Source organism: Aspergillus fumigatus, chromosome 2 (assembly GCF_000002655.1).
Source record: "Aspergillus fumigatus Af293 chromosome 2, whole genome shotgun sequence".
In the NCBI taxonomy this organism is placed as follows: Eukaryota; Fungi; Ascomycota; class Eurotiomycetes; order Eurotiales; family Aspergillaceae; genus Aspergillus; species Aspergillus fumigatus.
Window position 1 is genome coordinate 3,034,589 of NC_007195.1, and position 16,460 is coordinate 3,051,048.

Here is a 16,460-nt window from a genome sequence, read left to right on the forward strand (position 1 = left end):
AAAGGCTTTTTTTCTTTTCAACACACTGTGCGTGGTCGTACCAAAATGACCAACTACTCAGACAGGCACCGATCAAGTACTCCATGCAGTCATCTCAAAATTGTGTTGCTGGCTAGTGAGAAACATCAGGGAGATACAGTAGGTGCAAAGGAAAAGTCGGAGAAGAAATTTGCAGATAATTTTCCAGGATATATTGTCTGAATGATCTTGTACAGTGTGAGCAGAGCTGATTCGAGCACGTTTTCTTTGTAGTATGGAGTATCTCCCTTTTTGATTTTCATTACTATTTTCTTTTTTCCTTTTCTTTTTTCGGTTTTACCCTTTCCATTTTTTGCCGCCCCGAATTTTTACACCCCACACAACACAAAGTACGTCGTCATTTTTTTTCCTTTTTCTTTTTTTCTTTCTTCTTCTTTTTTTTTTTTTTTTTTTTTTTTCCTTGGTCTCCGATTCCGATAAACCCCCTCCATTCTATACTCCCTTCTGCTTTTTCTCCCCTCCTGAGTCTCCATTTCTCTCTTCTTCCCCTCCATTCCTTATTATTCTCTTCCGGCTGTTCCTTTTTATTCCCCTTCTCTCTCCCCCAGACCAACTTCTCCAGACTTTTTCCCTCATCTTTCTTTCGACTCTAGTCTCTTTGACTTCACCTACTCGGCTCAACACACACTGTCAATCCCGGCTATCCTTCCGAATCCGGGTCCGCTATCACAACACAACAGACCTTCACTACATACAACATCCCTATCGTCGAGCATCATTGGTTTTGATTCTGTAATAGAATCGAAATCCGTGTCAAGCGTTTCGCAAGGCTCGTTAGACTCCTTGCGGTAACCCGGGTTATCTCCCTTGCCAAAGTCGACTCTGGGGCGTTATCGGCTGGGGATCGACTTCCCGGATTAGCCTGAACCCCTGCCGCGATCAGCGCAACTTGGCCTCGGCTTTTTCTATCCCTTGGGATCGTGTTAATATATCAACACTGGTTCTCAGTCTTCTTTGGCTCTTTCGGCGTTGAACTAAGTCAAGCGTCACATGCCGCCACCAGCATCCTCTATGGGTTTTTCTGATCTACTGAACCCTCAGAACCCAGAGTCAACTCCTTCGACACCTGCGAGCAAGTCGTCGGCTCCCTCGACCCCATCAACTGAACAGTCGAACTCGAACATGGCCTCCTCTGTAAGCCTGCTGCCCCCCCTGATGAAGGGAGCGCGTCCGGCGAACGAGGAGCCCCGTCAAGATCTTCCTCGACCTTACAAATGTCCCCTGTGCGACCGCGCATTCCATCGTCTGGAGCATCAGACCAGACACATTCGCACTCACACCGGCGAGAAGCCGCACGCCTGCCAGTTCCCTGGTTGCACAAAGCGCTTCAGTCGATCTGATGAACTCACACGCCACTCGAGAATCCATAATAATCCAAACTCGAGACGCAACAACAAGGCTCAGCACCTGGCCGCTGCCGCCGCCGCCGCTGCAGCAAATCAAGATAATGCTTTGGCCAGCAACGCTGCGTCAATGATGCCACCTCCAAGCAAGCCCATCACACGATCTGCGCCTGTCTCTCAGGTCGGCTCTCCTGATATCTCCCCCCCTCATTCGTTTTCCAATTATGCGGGCCATATGAGATCAAATCTGGGTTCTTACGCTCGCAACAGCGATCGTGCATCTTCGGGCATGGACATCAATCTGCTGGCTACGGCTGCTTCTCAGGTCGAGCGTGACGAACATTATGGATTCCACAATGGCCCGCGCGGGCATCATATCTTCGGCTCACGTCATCACAATAACAACCGCCTGCCGTCGCTCTCGGCGTACGCTATCTCTCAGAACATGTCGCGCTCACACTCGCACGACGAGGACGACATGTACTCGCATCGCGTCAAGCGTTCGAGACCCAACTCTCCCAACTCGACAGCTCCCTCTTCACCTACATTCTCTCACGACTCTCTTTCTCCGACCCCCGACCACACTCCGCTGGCGACGCCCGCTCACTCTCCGCGGCTAAGGCCCCTCGGTACCAGCGAGTTACAACTCCCTTCAATTCGTCACTTGTCACTTCATCATACACCCGCCTTGGCTCCAATGGAACCACAGCCCGAAGGACCCAACTACTACAGTCCTACTCAGCCCCATGTTGGTCCTAGCATCAGTGACATCATGTCGAAGCCGGACGGGACGCAGCGCAAACTCCCCGTTCCCCAGGTACCCAAGGTGGCCGTCCAGGACCTATTGAGTCCTGGCTTCACATCTGTGTCGTCCTCGGCCAGTAATTCCGTCGCCGGCGGTGACTTGGCGGACCGTTTCTAGTCAGGTAGAGTCTACATGATATCTCATGTGTACAAAAAAGCGGGTTTTCACTCATTCCAAATCTTCATGTGCGTCACGAAATGAATAGACTTGTGCATTTACAGGGTGGTTTCTGGGCATGACACGGGTGTCGGCTGGATGGTGTTCTTCTCTATCTTTCCTCATTTCTTGATTTTTCTTGCAGGGCGTCACTACTCTATAGACTGGCGGATTTCGTGCCTGTGCTCACTAATTCCTTTCTTCACTCCCCTTTTGCTTCTATTAACCATGTCTGAAACTGGCTCCTCAGCCGTTATTCATTATGTCCTCCTCTCCAGGGCTACGGCCTTTGTGTGAATAATATGAATCATATCATGTCAAACTTTTTCTCTCCTTCCTCTCTTTCCTTTGTGAAATAGATCCAAAATGGTAGTGAAATGGGTAGCACTGTTTCGAATCACGCTCATTCTCGCTCTAGAGTCGTACATTGAGCATCTTTCCGGTACGTCCCTCGAATGAATCTCCCGATAGCTGGACTGGCTATCATGTGATTCACATGTGATGAATCTGGACCAGAGCCTCGAATTGGTCGATGGGACCTAGGGTTTACCTTGGGGCAGGGACCAGCTCATGAAATCCGGCCAATTTGTGTTTATCTTTGCATCTGATTTGCATTTTTCAGTTAGACCTGGCGAGATCACTTTCAAAGGTATCCTCCAAGTACGGAGTACTCCGCTTGACTTCAATAATGAACTCGGCTTGCTGAAGTGCGATTGGTGCCTTCAATCACGCCATGTAGATCATCCAATATCCCGTTCTAGGTAATTATCATGGCTTTTTCAAGGAGAGTCTATTTCCCTTTCAAGTTAGTCAAAAAAAGGCTGCCATATACTCCAATGGAGCTTCCTAAGGAAGCCAAGACAGTCGCTTGACTTATCAGCCAATGTCATGAGAGCCTGATGTCTGCAAATCAGAGCCGACGAATCTGTCGTTCTCGCACGATTCCGTCAGCCCAAGGGAGAACGTGGCTCCAGTGCGCTGGCTTGGATTGATCGGGCTTTCCACGCTGGCTAGTATTACCCAGGCAGGATTTGCTTTATACACCCAAGAGCGACTGCGTACATAATTCCCTTGTTAGCGTTCAAATTCGAGAGAAGGGTACTGTGTGTTTTTTCCAGTCATTCTGATTATCTAGCTTCCCCTTCTTCCACTTCTTCTTCTCCTGCTTCTCGACCCGTGGGCTCCCCCGCTACAATGACTATTGAGGCTCTAAAATCAATGATGGCCGGTGATTACCCCACCCAGATCTCCAGGATCTAAAATCGGAGGAGTTCCCGTGGGGAGTTGATGCGCGATAGTGCAAGGTATCGCTTCTCGATTTCCATCAAAAACATCACAAAGGGGGGGGCGGAAATAAAAAAGAAAAAGGTATCGATCTTCTTCGCGCTCAGAGGAATCTGGGATGGGGGGAGACACGCCTGCTCTCTCTCGTCGAATCTCACAGGCACTTATTGTATCTCATATACCAAAGGTAACGAGTGTCTCTCTCCCACTAGGTCTATTCATTTTTTTTTCTTCATTTTGTGAATCCCTCAGTCCGATCTGGCTGCGTCTTGGAATGAAATGATGAAATAAATAACGGTCTCAACCAGGCGCTGGGATCCTCCTTCGCTCCATAGTTCCAGACTAAATAAATGACAGCAGGACCGCTTCAGCTGTCGTCCGGATTGTGTCGAGTCGAAGTGTTTGATGCCTGAGACGTCTCGCGGAGGCTCACTCGGGAATCCCAACCTGGTGAATACTCTCGACGCACACAAGAGGACAAGCAGCCATAGTAACCGTGCAAACATGGTCAAATCCGTGGCTTCATTGGATGCAGTCCCGTCCCTATCGAGTGACGCTGCGTCTGCCTCTGCATCATCATCCAGCATGTCCCTGGACACCGGACTGGCCTCCGAACTCGCACATCATGAAATCCTCCAGGACGATGGAAATGGGACTCTCGTCGTGCCTTTGCGCCCCCTACACCGCCGTTCGCATACCTACATATGCCTCTTCCACGTTCTCGACTGCCATGAGACTTTCGACGACGCCGATCTGTGGAGGACTCATGTTCTCAGCCACTTCCGGACTCACGAGCCACCTACAACAGCTCGGTGCCCATTATGTCCGGGGGAAAGGTTCAACGACACTCCTGACCGCAAGGCCTGGGACCTCATGCTCGACCATGTCGATGTAGCTCATTATCAGCAGGGTCAGACGTTGGCGGGCAGTCGGCCGGACTTTGAGCTAATGCAATACTTGTACCGCTTACGAATCATAAGTGTTGATCAATTCAAGGTGACGCAACTTCCGCCGCCACCGACGAGTCCCGCGTATCATCGGTCTCAGGAGACGGTCAGGGCGAATATCGGCTCTTCCGATGAGCCATACTGCGCTCCATACAGTCGAAGGAGGGAGCAAAGAATGCGTGGTCAACATCGAGGTGTCAGTGTTTCATAGACGGTCTATCGGACCATTGTCCTGTGGTCAGGCGCTTCGTTTAGACTCGCCAGGAGGTCTAACGGAGCGGAGGAAAGAGGGTATGTCTGTTTGGGCTCTTCGGTATCCTCATAAGTTCGTCCTCTCTGACTGAGGATGATTCTCAACGCTCGAAAATTTGCTGCTTGCTCCTTTCATTTTATTTAGTTTATGTAGCGTTTTTGTCGAGATCATCCATTGGAGAACCATGCCTGGTCAGGCGGGATGCTACATTACTGGCTGCTGGAAGCGCAATTCCCCTAGGGTACCTTCTTAGTATATAGTATGGCTTTGATTGATTTTGTTTTTTTGTCCATGGTCTCAGACTATGCCTTTCTGTTAAATGTCTGATAGTGAGTGTTGTGAAGATCTGGAAGGGCGTAAGCAAAATTTACATGTTAAGGAGTCATACTGACAAGTGTCTGACCACGGAAATGACATATCATCTCAGTATCTGTCAAGAAGAGAGACGGTGAGCACAGATTCAGATGTCTATCATGAATATGGGCCCGAACGAGCACCGAATAAAAGCACGAAAACGTGTCGTCTATTAGGCTAGTCTTCGTGTTTTATGAACTGAGTCTGCGCACTGTTGTCTGGTCTGCGTTGTTGTATTAGAATCTGTAGTTATATCATATATCTTCGTAAGCTTTGTCTCTGTGATTGTCCGCAGCTCTTTTTCTAATCCCTCCATACTGTCTGAGCAAAATATATCGAGCTGAGTAGCGCTCATTGACCCCATGGTGACACCGAGTATCAACACATTCAGGGGCACAGAAAAGAATAATAAGATCCAAATATGCACGAGATCCTTATATATGATATTCGAATTGCCATGAATCCTAGGTACATAGTCGTACTCCATGCACCAATGTCTCGTTGTTACCAGTATGCCGCCGACCCAACTGAAGAGCATGGTCAAATAATCAAACAGGACAAACTTGTCGCCCACTTCCACCTTGTGATCTCCAACCAAGAGCCAGCGATTTGCGGCCAAGTGCCAACAGCTCGACATCATTTCATACATTTCCCTCCTCGAGTCTTCCACTGCCGCAGAATGACAGGATTCTGCGAACACTTTTGATCTGAATTTCTCCCGCCAAGGCTTCACCAAGCCTTTCCGTCACAACGCACACACTGACTCTGCCCCTCCGCCGAACGAATCATCGCTTTCATTGCGCCATCCTCCCTGCCGGATAAGCATGGAGAGACTCTCTTTGAACGATCCTCCCGCAGGCGCTCAGCGTGGGAATGCACCGCAGTCATTCTCTCAGCAGAATAACATGCTGGGACCCTCTGCACCAATGACACAGGGACCCCCACAATTACCCCCGCAGATGTTCACTACAGCCGCTCAATTGCTGGACTTGACAGATAGTACGTTGAAGCGGTTTCCCTGATCGAAGAAATTGCGATGGTTGCGCGAGCCTGGCTAACACCTACCTAAAGAGAAATTGGTTTTAGTGCTGCGTGATGGGAGAAAACTGATCGGCGTGCTCAGAAGTTGGGATCAATTCGGTATGATCCCGGGAAGAAATGCAGGGCTTCTCTGGCCTCTTTTTTAATTTAGCTAATCATGAGCCATGACCACAGCGAACCTTGTCCTCCAAGATACCATTGAACGGCTTTATGCCGGAAATCTGTACGCCGATATCCCGCGAGGCATTTTCCTTGTCCGGGGAGAGAACGTGTTGCTTCTGGGTGAAATTGTAAGATGACCTTCTCTTCCTTGCGGCTGCTTTGCCTCTCTTGGACTTTTTATTCGCTGACTCTCCGGGCTATAGGATCTCGACAAGGAAGACGATATTCCCCCTCATCTCCAGAAAGCGCCATTCCAAGAAGTATTTGAATTAAAGAAGAAGGAGGACAGCAGGCGAAAGATCACAGACAAGAAGAGCCATAACAAACTCCAAAGTCTCGGTTTTGAGCCCGAGCACAGCGGGGAGATCCTATTTTAGCCGTTGCCGTCGGATCCGCTTATGTTCGACCCCTCTGTGAATGCGTCGTTTCGTACGATTGCAAGAAAAGACGCAAAAGATCGTTCTGTAAGAAATCACAGGCCTCGTTATATCAACGAGCCGAGATTACAAGCCATGCCCTTCAACAACACTACGGGGGCAAGGCAGTCTCTTCTTGACTCTCTCGCCAGACGACGATAGCACCGGAAGGGAAGGGAAGGGAAGGACAGAAATATGGGGAGGGCTAGACCCATACGAAATAGAGCTGGGAGGTCTTCAAGCTAAAGACAGCCGTTGCAGCCAATACATGGGATAAGGGATGTGAGATGCTTATCTCCAATGCTCCCGAGACGAAAGCAATGTCTGATGATATGTGTGTTCTAATACGACACTTTTTTTTTTTCCCTCTATGCTTATATGCAGACATTGTGAGCCGGAAGACGTGGAGTTCAGCGGCATGGTTGGGGTTCTGTTTTGAGATACCATGATAGCGAGACATGAGAGAACGCTTTCGAGACATCTCATGTTTGGATCCTTGTTACGTCTGCATTTTCACAAAAATCATACAGATATTACGAGTGAACAATTCTTCTATACCTCTCCTGCTCTTTATGGAGTGTTGTTGATGTTATCGATAGACCCGCCAAGAATCGCAGTACCCAAAATTTTGTTCGGACCACTAAAATCGTAGTAAAAAAATCTCCGCATCCACCACTACTTCGTTTTTTCTTTTGCAAGTGTCTACCCTCAAGACGACAATCATCGCACCTCTCTGAACGACTTCTCAACTGCCCGTTGGTCGGTCCTTCCCATAATGGCCACCCTGGCGGAGAAGCTCGAGAAGATCAAGTCTCCGAAGCTGCAGAATCAGCACCATGTATGTCCCCTCACAAGCTTTCCATTCATCGACTTCCCCTCCCATAGCTTGCTAACGGACGAACCTTGTCATTCAATAGACGGCTGTGGTGCTCTCTGCGGTGGAAGATACACTTCGCGACCAAAAGGCAGATTTTTCCGCGACCGCTTATTTCGCAGCGCTTCTTGCGTTGCTGGCGCAGTCCGTGTCAGCTACTCAGGGCATTGTCAACAAAGATCTAGCAACCTCCGTTGTCTACCTGCTCGATATCACAACAGAATACGTCCCTGCGCCCATCCTCCGCTCGAAGTTCTCTCAGATCCTCACCAGCCTTGCTCCCGCGCTCTCTCTGCCGGAAGTCGATGCTCCCCTTCTCAGACCATCGATTGGCTGCCTGGAATCACTGCTCATCGCCCAGGATGCTGCCTCATGGAACCTCCCGCACACACAAATAGGCCCGCGCCGAGCGATTGCGGGACTGTTGAGTCTGGCAGTGGACCACCGACCCAAGGTCCGGAAGAGGGCGCAGGAAGCTCTCATCAAGGTCCTCAAGAACCCTCCCCCCAGCCCTTCGCTCGATCACCCCGCGGCGGACATGTGCGCAGAAACCGGACTGCGGACACTGGGCGACAGCATCGCGGCTGCGGCCAAGCACAAGCGGGGGCGTCATGATGCGAACAGCCGAGAGAACCACGATCCCCTGGTAATCCACTCCCTCCAGCTGGTAAAGACAATCGCGACCGCATCGGGAGGCTGGCCGAGCAAGAAGATTGAGCCGCTTTGTGAGTTGCTGATGAATGCGTCTCGGTCCAGCAACGAGTTCATCACAATGGGCGCTTTTGAAGTCTTTGAAGTCATCTTCTCCAGCATGGCGGATGAATTTTCGTCTTCGAAGCTGCCCCGTCTTTTAGATGCTATCTCTGAGCTCAAACCCGCTCAGAACGATTCGCAGCTGCTCCCTCCCTGGATTGCGGTATTGTCCCGTGGTTATGATGTGTCTGCACAGATCAGCCCAGAGGATACCTTTGAAAAATTGCCGGCTCTGTTTAACATGATTTCGGGATACCTTGCTTCGCCCTCGATGAACATCCGTGTTTCCGCCTCGGAATGCCTGATCTCGTTTTTGGCCAACTGCATCCCGAAGAATGTCATCCTCGAGCCTTCAGTCTATGATGAAAAGACTCTCGAGAAGCTTGCCAAAGCTGCAAAAGACCTCCTTTCAGTGAAGTACCAAGCGGCATGGGCTGAGGTGTTCAAGGTCTGCTCTGCAATGTTCGACAGCTTCAAGTGGCGGTCGAGCCCGTTCCTTGATGATATTGTCAAGATAATTGGGGACCTACGCAGTAATGAGTCGTTCCATGGAAAGAAGCAGGCTGACGAGGTCCTCGGCAGTGCCGTTGAAGCTATGGGCCCTGCGGCGGTACTGGAAATCCTTCCTTTGAATATCATTCAGCAGAAGAATGGCCAACCGGGTCGCGTCTGGTTTCTTCCGATTCTTAGAGACAGCGTTACCAACACCAATCTCGCTCACTTCCGCTCTGAGCTTGTTCCTCTGAGCGAAGCATTGTACCAAAAGGTCGTCGACTATGGTTCTGCGGAGAAGACCGTTGAGAAGAAGATATTCGAGACGCTCGTGCAGCAGACCTGGGCCATCCTTCCTGGCTACTGCGAGCTTCCTCTAGATTTGGTTGAGGCTTTCGATCAGAGTTTTGCAGAACTCTTGTCTAACGTTCTCTATAAACAAACCGAGCTGCGTGTTGACATATGCAATGCCTTGCAGACCCTAGTCGAGTCGAATCAAGCTATTTTGTCCATTGAGTCAGAGGAGGACGATCTGATTCTCCAGAGGAGGATCACAAAAGCGGCTGCGAAGAAGAACATTTCCCACTTGGCTGGTTTTGCTAGCAATTTACTCGCGGTGCTGTTCAACGTCTACAGCCAGACACTCCCGCATTACAGAGGCTACATTCTGCAGTGTATCAATGCTTATTTGAGCATTACCCCCGAAAAGGTTAGTCATTCTCTATATCAAATCTGACAAATGCCATTAACTCACATGAACTACAGGAGCTCAATGAAACATTTGCACGTGTTACCTCTATGCTCGAGTCCTCTGTGGTGTCCGAGCAGGAAGCAGCTAAGCAGGGCAACCAGCAGACCGGCTCTGGCGACAAGATGCCTCCCACTTCTCACACTCTGATCGACTTGGTCATTGCCATGTCGATCTATTTGCCCCGTTCAAGCTTTGCAAGCCTGTTCGCACTTGCTGCAGCTATTTTGAATGGTCAAACGACTGATCAGCAACTGATCAAGAAAGCATACAAACTAATTCCCCGCTTGGCCACCACGGAGACTGGCCGCACTGCTCTCCTTGAGCGCAGTGCAGAGCTGCAGTCTCTCATGCTCGCGACGGCAGACAAGACGCCCGCCTCGGCCCGTCGGGATCGAAGCCTAGCTATCTACGAGCTGATTACCTACCTCCCAACATCTGATCTACATTTTATTCCTTCCATCCTCTCAGAGGTTGTTCTGGGTTGCAAAGAGAGTAACGAGAAAGCCCGGACAGCCTCCTTTGACCTTCTCATCCACCTTGCTAAGAGGACCATTGATTCCGACCGGAACCCGCCAGGAACTAAGATTCGCAACTCTCTGGTGCCCCATATGCCCAACGACGCCCCCGATGCCCCGGCGACGATCGAGGAGTTTTTTACTATGGTCTCCGCTGGTTTGGCTGGTAGCTCGCCACACATGGTCGCTGCCTCCGTCACAGCCTTATCCCGCCTTTTCTTCGACTTCCACACTCAACTCGAGCCCTCGGTCCGCATTGACCTGGTCCAGACAGTGGAGTTGTTCCTTACAAGCAACAACCGGGAAATCGTTCGGTCCGTCCTCGGCTTCGTCAAGGTTGCTGTTGTCGTCCTCCCCGAAGACGCTCTGCGTCCCCGCCTGAATACGCTGGTCCCCAACCTCATGGTTTGGAACAAGGAGCACAAGGGTCGTCTCCGCAGTAAGGTCAAGGGTATTTTGGATCGCTTGATTCGCCGATTTGGCGCTCCTCTTATTGAGGGACTGGTCGGAGAGGCCGACCGCAAATTGGTGGTCAATATCCGGAAGCAGCGCGAGCGCCGCAAGCGCAAGAAGAAGGAAGGCGAAGGCGCTGGTGACGAAGACGACGAGGAGGTGGTGGCCGACAACGCCGGCAAAGCCGCTTACAGCAACGCTTTCGACAAGGCCGTCTACGACTCAGATTTCTCCGACTCTGAGGACGACGCCAGTGAGATCGAGGTCGACGAGCAAGGCAACACCCATGTTCGCGGCCGCAAGGGCAAGAAGGGCAAGCAGAACGAGCAGTACATCCGTGAGATGTCTCCGGAGGACAACCCGCTGGATCTCCTGGCTCCCGACGCGCTGGCCAGCATTTCTACCACCAAGCCCAGCGTCCGCTTCCTCAATACCGGCCCGGGCTCCCGGAAAAAGCATGCCGCCAAATTCGGCCCAGATGGCCGCCTCCTCATCGGCGATGCGGAGAACGACGACATCGACATGTCCGGTGCACCTGGAGGCGACGCCGACCCAGGCGAGAGCGGCATCAACGCCTACCTGGCCGCTGTCAGCGGACCCGACGCCATCCGCCGCGGTCAAAAGGGCCGTCTGAAGATGTCTCAGGCCCAGAAGAAGAAGAACAGCGGCGGCGACGGCATGGACCTCGACGACAACGAGGACGACGACGAAGCCCCGGCCTCCGCATCCAACCATGGCAAGGGCCCACAGTCCACCCGTCGCGGGCTCGGAGTGCCCAAGACACATGGCCCCAGCGGCAACGGCAGGATCCAGAAACGGAGAAATCCTCCCAAGGGGGGAAGACAGAGCGGACGCGGCGGCATCCGTGTTGGGAAGAGACGGTGAAGGTGGAGATGAAGCGGGCTGTCTGCTTCTTGCGAGGCAACTGGCAGTTATTTTCAATGCCGATGTACGGCGTATGGGCAATGACCACACAAAACACTGGGACCTGGGACTTGAACATGACCATATGGCATTACAGCATCCTGCACACAGAAAAAATATTGGCAATCTTCTTCTCTGTTCCTTTTCCGTTTCTCTCCCAGGGCGTACGACCTCTGCGTTATTTGCATTCCATGTTTTTTTGACTGATGTCCTGTTTTCGGTCAGACTGGTATCTTTTATACCCTTTTCGAAGCCTGTGCCTTATATGCGATTCCTCTGTTCATTTTAGAGATGTATCTATCCTAGGCTGAAAGAACAATCCAAAAAGTATTCTTGACCGTACCGTCCGCAAATCAAAATTCGAATGCAGATGTCTATACGTAGCTACAGATCCGACTCAAGCGCCGTGAGTCTCCAGAGGACTGCCAATAAAACATGGTTCAAGGGCTTGATGGTCATGATAATAGGAAGTGAAATAAGAAATCTAAGATATATTTCGTCCATTGATATAATATGATGGGGAAGACTGAGAAACATGAGACCAGCCCGGGTATCATTCTGCGCGCAGTAGCAAAAAAAATACAAGTACAGTAGAGTAACAAGACCCTGAGGCCATGGTGTTTTCTGATGGATGCCAACATGATGATCAAAGGTGCTCCTTCACACAGAAAAGAGCACGAAACTCCCGACGCCCTGGTACAATCAGACCTCCAGTCTTCTGTATGTATAAGTAGCAGAGGAGAGCGGATATCATGAAGAGGGGAAACGCAGGAAAGGAGAAACAGCTGCCAAATGGCAGGCCAAGGTCATTTCACATATCCCAAACATTGGTATCATACCAAACATGCCAAACAGTGAGACGCGAGGATGAAGAATATCGGTCGGACATCCAAAAGCCCCGCGCCCAGGAATCACCAGGAGGAAATAACGAGGAATATGAACTCGATAGGTTAGCGAGGCGCCTTCCTGGCTCTGCCCAACCACAAGTGCCACCATCGACAGACACCAAGAACCGCAGCACGGCCATCATCCTTGCGCTCGGTGCCGTCGGGATTGCCAAGAATCATAGCAAATACCCAAAAAAAGGCAGCAGTCCAGGCGAGAAGGAGGAATGCGATCGACAGCAAGGAGGACAGCAGAAGGACCATTAATAATCCTCCCACAGAATAACACTCCATGGCCTCAGCACGAGATGAGTGTTCGGTATCATAATATATTGATTCGGTGGACCTTCGCAGGCGGACTAATCGCTCGTGGATGTGCAACTGAGGCACGAGAAGATCGCAGAGCTGCGCACGAAACGACGTCGAGCGAAGATAGGGAACGAAGGGGCAGAGACGAAGGGGAGACACGAGGACGACGAAGATCAGACCGAAGACAGTATATAAGGATGTGCAGAGGGAGAATATGGGGACAGGAAAGGAGAGTCGAAACTATACAAAGATAAGACCGGTCAGCCTGATCATCTGTCTTTGCGGAAGGGTTGGACGATTTGGGATGGGACTTACCAGCATCGATAGCGCATCCTGGCTCTCATCCACGAGAGAGTCATCTTCGGGTATGGCTCTTTTGTGAACGCGGGGTGCGCTGTGGGGATGAAGATCGCCGGACATGTATGATGAATGGTCGGTCCAACTGCCACGAATGCGCTCGTCTTTGCGCACAGCTCCGTTGCTATTGATGCGCGAGTCAGTATGAACTTTTCTTTAACGGTCGAGGGGACACGAACGTCACCGGAGTCACCACTAGTTGCTCAGAGACCGGATAAACAAATCCAACCGGCACCTGATTATAGTTTTCGAGCTTCCGCAATCCCTGGCTGTGCTGATGGTGATCGTTTGAAGTATTGGTCGTATCGGGAGTAGCGTCGGAGCCACAGTCGTGTATGGAACGTATATCTGAAGGAGCTACATCGGCAACACTCTTCTGGGTGAGAGATTGCCGAGAGCACGACGAGTTGGTAGGAAGATGTACCGCAGCTGGAAGTGTGGCAAGGGTCTGCTCATCTTGGCGATATGCCGTCACAAGCTGATCCTTGTCCTGATAGTAAGCAGGAGAATGAGACATCTCCGGCTGCGGCATGGCGGGAGAGGACTAGAAGGCAAGGAAGGTATAGATGAGAAATTCTGGTGGAGAAAGCCAAACAAGGGCCCACGAGAGATTTCCACTCAAGTATGCGGCGGAAGGTGCACCACAGTTGTACAGGAGTGTGCACAAAGTAACCAAGACAAGTTCACCGCATGGTGTCAAATGCGAGGGATTCAGAGCTTTCAAAGACACGGGCGAAGCACTGTTAACATGTATTCTAAGGGAGGAAGGAGGGAAAGATGGTGATGAAAGGGGGGAAGTGAGGGGATACCAGTAGCAAGGGAGGAATGTAAATGGGGAGGGACAATGGGAGGAGCGGAAGAGAGGAGAAGAGCCTTATAAGAGCGCCATGAAGACTCAAGGGAAGTTACATGAGCGGAAGCCCAAGAAACAGGAAGAAATGAAGACTGTCTTGGGGGCCCTTAGGAGGGGGGGGGGAAAGGGCCTCTGTAGCGGAGAGAATCTCTGCGTGAGCATGCCTTTTTTGCGCCAAGACGCCCAGATGCCGAGACCCTTGGCATGGCCGACGTCAAAGAACAGTCACAACATCAACTATTTGACCAGGAGACTCGAGGAGTCATCCTGCGTGGCTGCGTGGAAGAGAAAAGAGCCAAGGAAACCTGAGACCGAAAGGGGAGGGACTCCAGTCATGGTGGAACGGGCTTCCATGTCGTATCATTCTTTTAAGGGTTTTATCAGCAGACGAGTTCTTCCCTGATAATTCTTTCAGTCCGATGATCTCTGTGCGAGGACCGAGATTTGGCATCTCTAAAGAGAGAGAGAGATCTGTTTCGTGTTGTGCGCACGAAACAAGAGCCGAGGGGCCCGCACGGCAGAAGCCAGAGTAACTTTTTCCCTTTTGGGCAGGGGGAGATGAGACACCGACAACCTCCGAAGGCGCTGCGGTTTGGTACGGTATCAAGCTTACGACGACCAGAGGACATGCCAAGCTGCCAAGGCACTGCGGGGGCTTTTTGTGGTACCCAAGCGGATATGGTTGGCTGAAAGGCCGTAAAAAGAGGGCCATGATCCGCGTTCGGAGGTGCCATCGCTGGCTTGGCAGCAGAATGGCTCGATCTCGTATGGTATCATGCGTACGCCGGATAGCCGGTGAGGATTTCCTGCATTTGGCAGTCCTTAGGAGAAAGTAAACCCATCCAATGACTCGACGGATCTTCTGTGATCTTAAAGGTCGTCATTATAAAGGACACATTACACAGAGATTAACGCCGACCTCGGAAAGGAGGTCTCGACATGGAACCTTGCGCCGAGCCAGTCGCCCAGTGCTGGTGCAACATGGATGCTTTAGTTGTTTGAATATCATTAGGTAAGCGTCGTATTGGAGTTGATCTCGTTGATCATAGGGATCATAGGGATGCACCGCCGAGGTTGCCAGCATATGATCTTCATCACCTAAAGATAGAACTGTTTTCTCGCACACCTGCCTGAACTTTGGGGTATGGACTTGAGCTGCAATCTCGGGGGGGTTTTGGAACATATCGCTCCGTGAAACATCCCATCAGCCACTTCTCAGGATATCGTTCCCAACAGTGTTTCATCCACATGGCATGGCGCTTCATCGCAAGCAAAGGGTGGCCTGAGCTCTCCTGAGCTGGCATGGATGTGCGTAATCATGTGAAACCCTTTCATCCTCTTGTCTGGGCACGTTGCGAGTGTTGGGTCGTTACCTTTCACGGCAGCCGACCTATTCTTGGCTTCTCCAATCAATTTGATGCTGAGACAATCGCGATGGGTGTCTACCTATTCGGTGTAACAGCTCTCCTTGCTCGAGAGCAAATGCCACCCGTTCAGGCTAACAGGACCCCTGCAGGTGGCTGTTTTGCGCGGTTTCTGGCGATATAAAGCCCGCCTGGGCTAGGCAAGTCGGAATAAGCCGCCTAGATATCTGGAGATACAACCCCGACTTGCCAGGTTTGTATTCTGTCAGCTCTGCGCGAATATATGGTCACTATCAGAAAATGAATATATGTATTCTTATATATGTGCTATCTTGCTTAGAGCTGCCTTTTTCGCGCGTGTAACTCTCTCAATATTCAGTGGACTCTTGATGCTCTGGGATGTCGTCCATCCTTCAAAGCTATTAATCCATTAGTAATGCATGCACTTTTATAAAATCAGCATTAATACCCAAGCCGTATGATCCTGTCTGTGATCAAGAAGCGCAACGGTCATACTTCAGCCAGCATACAAGTTCCTGCGCTAGCCACGTCAGTCCTGAACGACAATTGACGGGAATTATTAAATTTACTCTGCTATATGTAGTCGAAATACGTATTCGTTACATCCAAAGATTAAGGGTAAACTGAATGACTCTATGAAAAGGGCGTATTGAAGAGCCAGTGGCACTCTCTATGAGTCTCATTATGCAAGGTAGTGTCCTCTCTCGACCAAGTTTAAGAAATATCACAATATGCCAAACTAGACCCAGGGGGCTTGGTTCTACACTGCTGCTTTCTACTATACCTTTTGCTGATCGAATATGCACAGAATCGCAGGCTCAGAGAGGCTACTGTTCTAAGGGATGTCAAGGCATTCTGGCTATGGATGATAACAACCAATTCAAAGCTTAGCCAAACCACAGCAACTCCTCCAATGTCAATTTTGATCGTTAATTGCTTGCGTGTCTAATTGACGATGAGCATCGCAAATGCCATGAGACGTCGTGGTATAACTCCAACTCCGTGATGCAAGGATTAGCGTCTTATAGGCCAGCAGAGGGCGCATTAACCATGACTGCAAAGACTTTAGTTGCCACTAGACGGATGGACATTAGTTGCTAGTCCCTATCT

At 50.6% G+C, this 16,460-nt stretch overlaps 5 protein-coding genes across 5 annotated transcripts; 4 read left to right on the top strand and 1 right to left on the bottom strand.

Moving 5' to 3' along the window:
• Positions 1-437: 437 nt before the first annotated feature.
• On the top strand, positions 438-2,998 carry creA (C2H2-type zinc finger protein). The gene has a single exon (XM_750417.2). It carries the CDS (start codon positions 1,030-1,032, stop codon positions 2,302-2,304), a length of 1,275 nt encoding a protein of 424 aa, XP_755510.1. The 5' UTR covers positions 438-1,029; the 3' UTR covers positions 2,305-2,998.
• Positions 2,999-3,690: 692 nt separating this feature from the next.
• AFUA_2G11790 (uncharacterized protein) lies at positions 3,691-5,164 on the top strand. The gene is made up of 2 exons (XM_750418.2): positions 3,691-3,711; positions 3,840-5,164. The coding sequence occupies exon 2, from the start codon at positions 4,033-4,035 to the stop codon at positions 4,783-4,785; it is 753 nt and encodes a 250-aa protein (XP_755511.1). The 5' UTR covers positions 3,691-3,711; positions 3,840-4,032; the 3' UTR covers positions 4,786-5,164.
• Positions 5,165-5,764: 600 nt separating this feature from the next.
• Positions 5,765-7,440, top strand: AFUA_2G11800 (U6 snRNA-associated Sm-like protein LSm1). Its single transcript, XM_750419.2, has 4 exons — positions 5,765-6,180; positions 6,253-6,321; positions 6,397-6,512; positions 6,588-7,440. The coding sequence occupies exons 1-4, from the start codon at positions 6,006-6,008 to the stop codon at positions 6,759-6,761; spliced, it is 534 nt and encodes a 177-aa protein (XP_755512.1). The 5' UTR covers positions 5,765-6,005; the 3' UTR covers positions 6,762-7,440.
• A 15-nt stretch (positions 7,441-7,455) lies between these two features.
• On the top strand, positions 7,456-11,904 carry AFUA_2G11810 (mRNA-binding protein RRP12). The gene is made up of 3 exons (XM_750420.2): positions 7,456-7,638; positions 7,718-9,628; positions 9,685-11,904. Exons 1-3 carry the CDS (start codon positions 7,576-7,578, stop codon positions 11,521-11,523), a joined length of 3,813 nt encoding a protein of 1,270 aa, XP_755513.1. The 5' UTR covers positions 7,456-7,575; the 3' UTR covers positions 11,524-11,904.
• A 138-nt stretch (positions 11,905-12,042) lies between these two features.
• Positions 12,043-16,101, bottom strand: AFUA_2G11830 (uncharacterized protein). The gene is made up of 4 exons (XM_750422.2): positions 15,412-16,101; positions 13,292-15,365; positions 13,071-13,236; positions 12,043-12,995 (listed from the first exon to the last, which is right to left on the bottom strand). The coding sequence occupies exons 2-4, from the start codon at positions 13,642-13,644 to the stop codon at positions 12,513-12,515; spliced, it is 1,002 nt and encodes a 333-aa protein (XP_755515.1). The 5' UTR covers positions 13,645-15,365; positions 15,412-16,101; the 3' UTR covers positions 12,043-12,512.
• Positions 16,102-16,460: the final 359 nt, after the last annotated feature.

What these genes read in the sequence shown, in the direction of transcription:
- creA (XM_750417.2), top strand. Translation starts at nt 1,030, where the DNA reads ATGCCGCCACCAGCATCCTCTATGGGTTTTTCTGATCTACTGAACCCT.
- AFUA_2G11790 (XM_750418.2), top strand. Translation starts at nt 4,033, where the DNA reads ATGCCTGAGACGTCTCGCGGAGGCTCACTCGGGAATCCCAACCTGGTG.
- AFUA_2G11800 (XM_750419.2), top strand. Translation starts at nt 6,006, where the DNA reads ATGGAGAGACTCTCTTTGAACGATCCTCCCGCAGGCGCTCAGCGTGGG. An exon ending in ATTGCTGGACTTGACAGATA is followed by an intron (nt 6,181 to 6,252) that starts GTACGTTGAAGC and finishes ACCTACCTAAAG; the next exon opens with AGAAATTGGTTTTAGTGCTG. An exon ending in TGTTGCTTCTGGGTGAAATT is followed by an intron (nt 6,513 to 6,587) that starts GTAAGATGACCT and finishes TCCGGGCTATAG; the next exon opens with GATCTCGACAAGGAAGACGA.
- AFUA_2G11810 (XM_750420.2), top strand. Translation starts at nt 7,576, where the DNA reads ATGGCCACCCTGGCGGAGAAGCTCGAGAAGATCAAGTCTCCGAAGCTG. An exon ending in AGCTGCAGAATCAGCACCAT is followed by an intron (nt 7,639 to 7,717) that starts GTATGTCCCCTC and finishes GTCATTCAATAG; the next exon opens with ACGGCTGTGGTGCTCTCTGC. An exon ending in TGAGCATTACCCCCGAAAAG is followed by an intron (nt 9,629 to 9,684) that starts GTTAGTCATTCT and finishes CATGAACTACAG; the next exon opens with GAGCTCAATGAAACATTTGC.
- AFUA_2G11830 (XM_750422.2), bottom strand. Translation starts at nt 13,644, where the DNA reads ATGCCGCAGCCGGAGATGTCTCATTCTCCTGCTTACTATCAGGACAAG. An exon ending in CTAGTGGTGACTCCGGTGAC is followed by an intron (nt 13,237 to 13,291) that starts GTTCGTGTCCCC and finishes GCGCATCAATAG; the next exon opens with CAACGGAGCTGTGCGCAAAG. An exon ending in AGGATGCGCTATCGATGCTG is followed by an intron (nt 12,996 to 13,070) that starts GTAAGTCCCATC and finishes ATCTTTGTATAG; the next exon opens with TTTCGACTCTCCTTTCCTGT.